Source organism: Larus michahellis, chromosome Z, assembly GCF_964199755.1.
Source record: "Larus michahellis chromosome Z, bLarMic1.1, whole genome shotgun sequence".
NCBI lineage: Eukaryota > Metazoa > Chordata > Aves > Charadriiformes > Laridae > Larus > Larus michahellis.
The window spans coordinates 62,807,418-62,816,222 of NC_133930.1; the positions used below are offsets into that span (position 1 = coordinate 62,807,418).

Consider the following 8,805-nt stretch of genomic DNA (forward strand, 5'->3'; position numbering starts at 1 on the left):
AGCACTATACCAGCTACTAGGAAGAAAATTATCCCAGACAAAACCAGGACGTGTAAAACTTCAGTTTCTCTTCAGAGCTTGCAGTTGTTAAAAGAAGATGTACTGAATTACACTAAATGGAATTTAGTAGAAATGCCTATACATATTCCAGTTTGGTGGCACATCGTCCTTATATTAAGGGATTATCTTACCTGCTAGTTAAAATACCACACTAATGGATACAATTCTACAACTCATTCTGATGACCCTCACCATCCTTTCACCAGTTTCATTCTCTAGATATGTACTGATAACATGGCAGCTTAATCATCCTGAATTTTAACTTACTTTTTAATTCCTAAGGCTGTATAAATACAGCTGAAAGCCAAAATCATTCCTACTCCCAAGCTTGTTCATTTAACTCCTGCTTACAATAGATAACGTTCTGAGGGCAGTGGGTGCACTAGTTAACGCATTTAATTCCTGAAAATTGTACTCAGGCATGTACACCTACATGCCCGATACTCACTGTTCCCCTCCTCAACTCCCTGTCTAATCCCCCTTCCCAAGCACCAGCGAGACTGAAATATCCTTCATCACTCTCAAAAGAAACAAGTTACAAATATTATTGAAGGGTCGAACCAGAAAAGCTAGAAATAAAAGTTCTTATATGTAATTGTCTCCTTCACCATCAAGTCCCTATGTGACAGGCTTCAGACATTACACCCTTAACAATTCCCCACTGTTTTTCCATTAAATGTATGCTAGGTATTTCAAGCTATATATCAAAAAAGGACTACTTTTTAGTACAAAAGTTCAAAGTTAGCATTTCAGCAGGAACAGGGGAAAGAACGAAAAAACCCGCCTCAAAGCCCCATCCAAATAGCCTATAAATATTTTCTCTTAAAAGATTAAAGATAAGATTTAAATACCATAAATTCATGCATTAAATTAAGTTTATCTGTAAGTATTTGATAACTTTGGCCATAAATCAAGTTTCTCAAACAGAGTTCAATCAAGTGGAGGAGATATCTAACTGCACTTGTAATCAAAGGAAACAATGAAAAGTTAATCACACCTATGAATGTTACTATGAAAAAGTGTAACACTAGGAAATTGTGCATGTGTTTGCTGACACAATATCCTCAGCATCAAGTTAACCAAAAATCAAGAATTCACATCATACAAACTAAATATGAAAGAAACATAAGCATAGTTCAAGAAAGAATTTTAACTTATCAAAAGACAATTCTTATTCAAAAATAAAAGACTTTTAAAAACCGCAGTCAAGTCGTTAAAATTATTGATTGCAAAGACTTAAGAAGCTTTTGCCTTAGGAACAGAGGCAAGAAAAATCAGTTGATTCCTACTACCATTCTTTAAAGATACTACCAACTTTAAGAACGATGAGTGTGTTTCTGAACGTGAACTTTAAGAACATGAACAAAAGATAGACCATAGGCCTCATGGCAGAAGACAGACTGTAAAAGGTGAATCCACACATCTCCTATTTCTGTCCATTTTTCTCATTTGAAAGATCTTTCAATCTAACTAGAAGGGTAAAGATTTTTGCAAATCAAGTTTTCTCAATAAAAATCTTCCGTATCCAAGAATAATAGATATCTATGATACTGTTTTCATTACATTGCATCAACTAGATTTGTTTTGAAACCAAAAAGTTCATAGCCTTAACAGCAAAAGAACATGTCCTCCACTGTCCATCTGTCCTCACTAAAAGACACCCGTGTTGCTTCTGAATCACAACAGTTTAAAAGCGAAGACACCGAAATACAAAAAATTTGTGAAAGACCAAACACAGTCCAGGCACCCTGAACAAAAACAGCCACCCAATAAATGAATAGGAAATGAAAGCAAGACCTATATTTAATTTACTTTGCATTCAAACACTACACATCTTGCAATCCATTAGTTTTCTCCATGCAATAGTACATAGTTTCGGGGATGTAAAGCAAGCCAAGCAACACCTAAACAACAATAGGAGAAAATTTTGTCAGCCATGTGAGATGAGTGTCAAGGCATCTGCCTTCAGGAAAAAGCAAAAATTTAATTCCAAGATATTTGTCTCCTCCATCACATAACTCTCGTTCTGTAATGTGAAAACATACATGCTTACACAAAAGTCACCCTTACACACACCCCTGTAGAAAGCAAAATACTTATTTATTTTTATAATTATGCAACAAATCACAAAATGTATCAGGACATCTTTCAGAACTTTATCATTGAAGTAACGTCCATACACTACCTTTGCTTTTGTTACTAGTCTACTGGCGCACCTTTCCTTTATAACTGTACCCTTCAGCTGCACTTCCAGAAGCCCAGCACCAGCACAGTGAAGTTAAAGGTGGTTCATTTCCCTGCTGCAATCACAGGGTGACAGTAAGCTTCATGGGGAAAAAAGAAAAAAAAAAAAAGAAAAAAGGGGGGGGGGAAATGCGATCTTGCTGTGTTGTCCATCGCTAGAGAAAAAGGAGTTCAGCAGAACAATTAAGATTGAAATAAATGAACATCTACCTCCCTGCATCAGCCACAAAGTTTCAAAACCCCTTCCATTTTTCTCAGTGCTAGAGCTGAAAGTAAGGCTCAACGCAAACTCTACATGACTGAACTGATAGGAACGCCAGCTTAAGAAGGAAAAAAAGCTGGTATTACAATAGTGACTCCATGAAATTGTGGATAAATACATCCAAATGATGTATTTTGATGCCTCTGCCTCCTGACTAGGCCAGAAAAAATTAAAAAAAAATAAAAAAATAAAATCACAGTGCAACTGTAACATGTATATCCAGTCTTTTCAGGTGCAAGTTTATTAAAAATAAATGCCAGCATTCAGAAATCAGAAGACAAAACTAAAGGTCTAGCTCTTGTCTATCAAACCCACTTCATATCACTCAAATAATCTTAGATGCAGTGCTGCTAGCAATGCCAGCACTGCATTTAATATCAGTATTATCAAAAGCAAACATGTAAGTTATTACAGCAACAAAAGCAAACATGCAAGTTATTACAGCAAGGGAAGAATGAGAAAAATAAGTAAAAAACGTTGAGTAAATATGCAAGAAAAGGAGCTAGTAGTGACTCAAATAATAATATATTTATGAAAACTTTAAGTTAAATGAAATACATACACACACTTATCGTCTGTTCATAGTGCATTAGCTCTAAGCTAAAACGCGCAAGGTCTCTGCTGCAGAGCAGCATGTGTCCATGCTTTATAAAAATAAAAGCAGCAAAACCAAGAAAGATGACATTGAAAAGGTCATCTATTCTAGACCCTTCTCTGTTTTGAAGCAAGTTCAAGTAAGCCTAGAACATCCCTGATAAGGGCATCCTCCTTGCTGTTAAAAAAAAAAAAAAAAGGAATTAATACATAAAAATCTCAACTCCTCACATAAACTCAGAAACAGGAAACCACTTCTGTCAAGACATAAATCTTCTCACAGTGTTGTTTTCCAAGTATCTCACCTAAACTTCCCTCACATCAAATTAAGCTTATGATTTCTTTTTATTTGACAAAGGACAGGAACGCAGTCGGACTTTTTATCAATTCTCTCATAATAAGAGATTATGAGGCATCTCAGTCTTCCCTCTGAACAGAGGTGTCATTCGGTTTGAACAGAATCTTCCAACTACCATCACGGGCCATGTTTCCACGACCTCTAGTTCTCCTTTGATGCCTCTCCAATTTGTCTGTGGATTTTTTAAGGAGACCCCTGTGCCCACAATCTAATGCAGTACTCTACCAGAGGATTTAAAAGCACCAAGCACAGCAGAGAACTTCTGTACCTTGTTCTACATGCACAATTCCTATTAATACAGCTCAAAAGAAAATCCGAAGTGTTTGAATCAGCATTACCAAGTTCACTCAGTCTGCAGACCATTTTACACCAGTTAACTTTTTTATTCAACAGCAGCACTGCAAAGAGGCAAGTGCTACAACAGGAAGATTAATTTCTGCTTTCCAGAAATAAACAGCAGTGAAATCGCAGCAGGTCCACACTTGTGATATATAGCACAAAGTTTTGAAAACTTAGTGATATATAGCACAAGATTTTGTAATCTTCTGCATTGCACACTTACAAATAGCTCCCTTATTTTCTTTCATTCACATATCCCTCTAGGTTACAGTTAAATCAACTGATTTGTAACTCCTTAGCTCCCCTCAGATTTTAAAGATTATGGATTTAAACTACCCTTTAGTCAAAGGTAATCACCCTCATCTACAAAGCTTACAGATGAAATTTTGCCCACTGTATAACACTTTTTTTCTGATATATGTTCAGTGACCAAATGAAAAGCAAAGCAATCTGTAAGCATGTTTGATCTGTGCTTTTGGCCCCCCATGCTGAGGAAAAGGCCTCTTCCCAGCCAGGGGAACAGGATCAACGGGCACAATGCACTACAAGCTTCCCGATTCAGTAGGACCCATGCGACGACCTGCAGGCCAAGTTCAGTCTGACAAACCCTTCCGTCCAGCACCGTATCCTTCACTTAGGGGAGACTTAACAACTGCTTAACAACAGAACAGTACCTGACAGGCCATGGTGCCACCTCTAAGCAGCCAGCTGTTACTTAGGAAATCCTAAAATGTTTCTTTGGGCTTCTCTCCAGCCCACATAAAGACACGGGTGATAGCCACTCCTGTGCTGTCAGGAGGTCGCAGAGATGGGAATTAAGGGAAGGAACACATACAAAAACCCAGGACCTTCCTCCCAAGACTTCTGAAGGTGGAATCTCTTGTCCCTGTATGAAGGTTTGTGTCTCCACTGCCTACTGTGAAAAGTTTAGTAAAGACTTTGGGTATATTTGTCTCCCACCCTCTCATAGTAAAGTGGCACCTTTGGAGAAAGGATTCTATTTGGGATAGTCTATCTGTATCAAAACCTAGCACATGAAGGCCTTTAGGCACCCGCATAATACAGTTAACAAGACACCTGATCAGAAATCTGAAATTATACATCCCATAACAGAATAGGATGTTTTGGAAGCAGCCAAAAAAAGCCAAACCCAAACCACAAAACAACCAACCCAACCCACAAGTCTAGCTAAGGACTGAAGGGCAAATGGGGGAGGGGGCAACAATGGGGGTGTGTGTGTGTGTGACATAATTTAAAAAAAAAACAAAAAACCACACACACAACACTCCCACCCCCCACCCCCCCAACAGGTGAGTAGGTTGCTTCCAGCTGCTGGAATTAAGTGCAGCCTTTTTCAAAAACATTGCAGAAGCTGCTGGACTACAGGGAGACTGAAGAGACAAAATAATTGCAGGAGGTGAGGAATATGTCAAAGAAAACCCTTGAAATTACACATACAAATGAGGTACTGTGTCAATATAAAACAGAAAACCACATGGGAAAAATATTTAAACTAGTCCATAGTGAGATGGGCATGACATACCTTCACTATTAAACGAATTATGACAGTTACAGGTTATTATTTTTGAAAAAGTGAAACTGAGTACTAAAGTAACCACAGAAAAGTACTCATACCATTGATCAGAAAAAGTGTATAAGCCACACTAATCAAGTCAGTCCGGTTTGAAATCCTAAAACAACTGAATATCAAAGAAAAAGTTATGTTCAAAGAATAGTTTGAAAGAATAATAGAAGAGTTCTAAATATTTGCCAAAAAGGAATTTGGATAGTGCATCTATAAAACATGATGTACCCCTACTAACACATTCACATGTACCTAAAAAAAACCCCAAACCAAACAACAACAAACACCAAAACAAACAAACTGAAAATGCCACAGAATTCATTTTATCTGCAAGACAGACAGGTAAATAGATTGTTTGTTAACAAAAGAGTAAAGGAAGTAGTTTCTACACTGGGGTTCTAGAAGTTGCAGTATGCAAAGAACAAGAAGAGTCTCCGCCATTATCATGCCCTGCTTTAAGTTTAGCCATCTTACCCCAGAGCAAGCTGCCGTAATACTGAAACTCTGTTCCCCAAAATTTAAAGATGTACTTGCATCAAACTGTGGAAAACATCACAGGCTTCAGCTACAGCCAGACTCATCCTTTTACCTAAGGCTTTGCTGCAGAAAGGCAGCATGCTGACTAGATCAACAGAGTAGCTTGAAAAGTAGTTCTCAACAGAAAGTAGTATTAAAGGAACCAAAAGAAAGCAAAAGGGACAGGAAAAAAAGCGAGACTGTTCTTTGAAGGTACGGGGTAAGAGGTTATGAAAGCATGCAATTCAAGAGGGCTACAAATACTCAGGCTGACTGTGAAACCGGTAAACCCAACATTGACTCAAAATACACAGTAATACAACCTTTTTCCCCCCAGCCAACACTGAAAACTTATCTATGTAGTTCTGACCTACACAGAAGCACTAAATACAGTGATTGTCCCCCTTGCTGAGTACTCCATCAGCGATATAAATAAGCTACCTGTGAAGGACATGTTACAAAGTTAACAGGTATGAGTCAAAAAATATGTCATAGAATTACAGTACGGTTTGCGTTGAAAGTGACTGTAAAGATCATCTAGTTCCAACCCCCCTGCCATGGGCAGGGACACCTCCCACTAGACCAGGCTGCTCAAAGCCCCATCCAGCCTGGCCTTGAACACTTCCAGGGATGGGGCATCCACAGCTTCTCTGGGCAACCTGTTCCAGTGCCTCACCACCCTGAGAGTGAAAAATTTCTTCCTGATATCTAGCCTAAATCCACCCTCTTCCAGCTTGAAGCCATTAGCCCCCGTCCTACCACTACATGCCCTTGTAAAAGTCCCTCCCCATCTTTCCTTGTAGGCCTCCCTTCAGGTACTGGAAGGCTGCTACAAGGTCTCCCCGGAGCCTTCCCTTCTCCAGGCTGAAGAACGGGGCAGCTTCTCCAGCAGTATGGCCTTGTCCTCACCTCCAGTTAACGACTTGCTCCCTCCCCTCAGTCCCGGCAGCCGCCGCAGGTGGCGGCTGCCGGGCCCCAGAAGCCACCGAGCCCGCCCAGGGACACCGACACCCCGGGGGCAGGCCAAGCCCTGGGCCTCCGCGTCCCTCCGCTCCTCCCCGCGGGGAGGGAGTAGGCCAGCCCGCCCTCCCGTCCCGACCCACCTTGAGGAGGATGGAGGGCGGCAGCTGGTTAATGTCCGGGGCTGGCGGCGGCAGCGGCTCTCGGCAGCAGTCTCCGGGGTGCTCCAGCGGCTCCTCGCCACCTTTCTCCTTCTCTTTCTCCCCTTCCTCCTCCGGCGCGGGAGGAGGCGGCGAGGTGGGCTGCCCCCCGCCGCCGCTGTCCCCGGCGGCCTCTCGGGCCGGCGCTCCCCCACCGCCCGCCGCGCAGCTGTCGGCGGCGGGCAGGGCGCAGAGCTGCGCCTCCCCGGGGCACTGGCAGGCGGCGGCCTCGGGCTCCGCCGCAGCAGCGGCCGCGCAGCGCGGTTGCTTGCAGGGCGGGCAGGCGGGCAGGCCGGCCCCCTTGCGCTTACACACCATCTCGGAGGCGACCTCTCCGGGCGGCCTCACCGGCCCCAGGAGGCCCCGCACCGGCGAGGGCAGGAGGCCCGAGAGGAGGAGGCGCTGGCAGCGGCCCCGCGGCTCCCAGGCGGCGGGCGGCAGGCGGAGGAGGCGGCGGGCGGCGCGCTGCTCCGCGCTGGCGAGGGTCGCGTAGGGCGGCGGTGGCAGCAGGGGGTCCCCGGCGGGCAGGGGCTGGTCCGGGGCGGGCGGGCTGGCGCTGTGCACGATGAAGCAGAGCATGCAGGGCCCGCGCAGGAAGCAGCTCCGGCTGCGCGGCGGCACCTTCCTCCCCCGGCGGCAGCGGCGGTCGCGGTCCCGGCTCAGGCTGCTTGCCTCCTTGGAGAGCAGGTGGCCCATATAGGAGGCGGCAGAGGCGGAAGGGCCCGCGGGGTGTCACCTGCGGGAGGCGGCGGCGGGCGCTGTCATGCTGCCGGCGGGGGCGGCAGCCGGCGGGCCCGGCACAGGACAGGAGGCGGCAGCGGCGGGGCTGGTTCCGGGACGCGGCGCCGGGAGGGAGAAGCTTCCGCTACCGCCGCCCTGACCTCCCTCGGGGGAGGCGAGGGGGCGGCGCTCCGCTACCGGGCCGCCGCCTCACGGTGCAGCCGCCAGCGGCGGCGTCGGGGAGAGGCGTTGAGGGGCCCGGCGGCAGAGGCGGGCCCGGCGGCCTCTCCTCGTAGCCGCCCGTCAGGGAGCCGGTGGCGGCTCCGCGGGGGGGGCGCGGGCCGCCCCTGCCCCATCCCACCCACAACCCCCTTAATCGCCCCACACGCATACACGCCCCACACGCACTCACTGCCACACACACCCCTGGGGTGCGGGCGGGCGTAGCCACTGCGTGCAGCGTACATGGCATTGTTTAAATGCACTGTGTGTATAAATCCAGATGTATGGAGTCAGTATCTAAGCATATCATACGCATGTTCGTGTATTATTATATGTATATAATATGTATAGAATACTTAACGCATTTCTGAATACCTGAAATAAAGGCTTTTTTGGTCACAGTTTGTAGGGAAGGATGAGAAGGCTCCTGCCCACTGGTGCCTGAGGTGCGCATCCGTGCAGGACCACGGCTGGGATTTGGGAGCGACAGGGTGGCACAAGCTTTGAGACCCACACCAAGTTTTCTCCGTCAATGCCTTCTTCCCACCGACGTGCTCGGGCAAATACCTGTTTTCTGCTGTTTTAAATCATTGTTCAGCCAGAACAAGGGCCTCCATCCCTGTACGCCCCTGCTCCTTGGACGCTCACCTCCAAATGCAGCATGTTGCACCTCCCTGCAAGTGCCCAGAGTATATAAAGCTTGGCAAAAATGGGCCATAATGCTTCAATTAGGACTATCCTCAAT

General features: G+C 45.6%; 1 protein-coding gene across 3 annotated transcripts in view; it reads right to left on the bottom strand.

Moving 5' to 3' along the window:
• FBXL17 (F-box and leucine rich repeat protein 17) overlaps nucleotides 1–7,947 on the bottom strand; it is a 285,625-nt gene extending 277,678 nt beyond the window's left edge. For all 3 annotated transcript variants that reach the window (XM_074570083.1, XM_074570085.1, XM_074570084.1), the window contains exon 1: nucleotides 7,062–7,947. In XM_074570083.1, the coding sequence (XP_074426184.1) occupies nucleotides 7,062–7,814 (753 nt within the window). In that variant the 5' untranslated portion in view covers nucleotides 7,815–7,947. The remainder of the gene's footprint in view (nucleotides 1–7,061) is intronic.
• Between the last annotated feature and the right edge of the window lie 858 nt (nucleotides 7,948–8,805).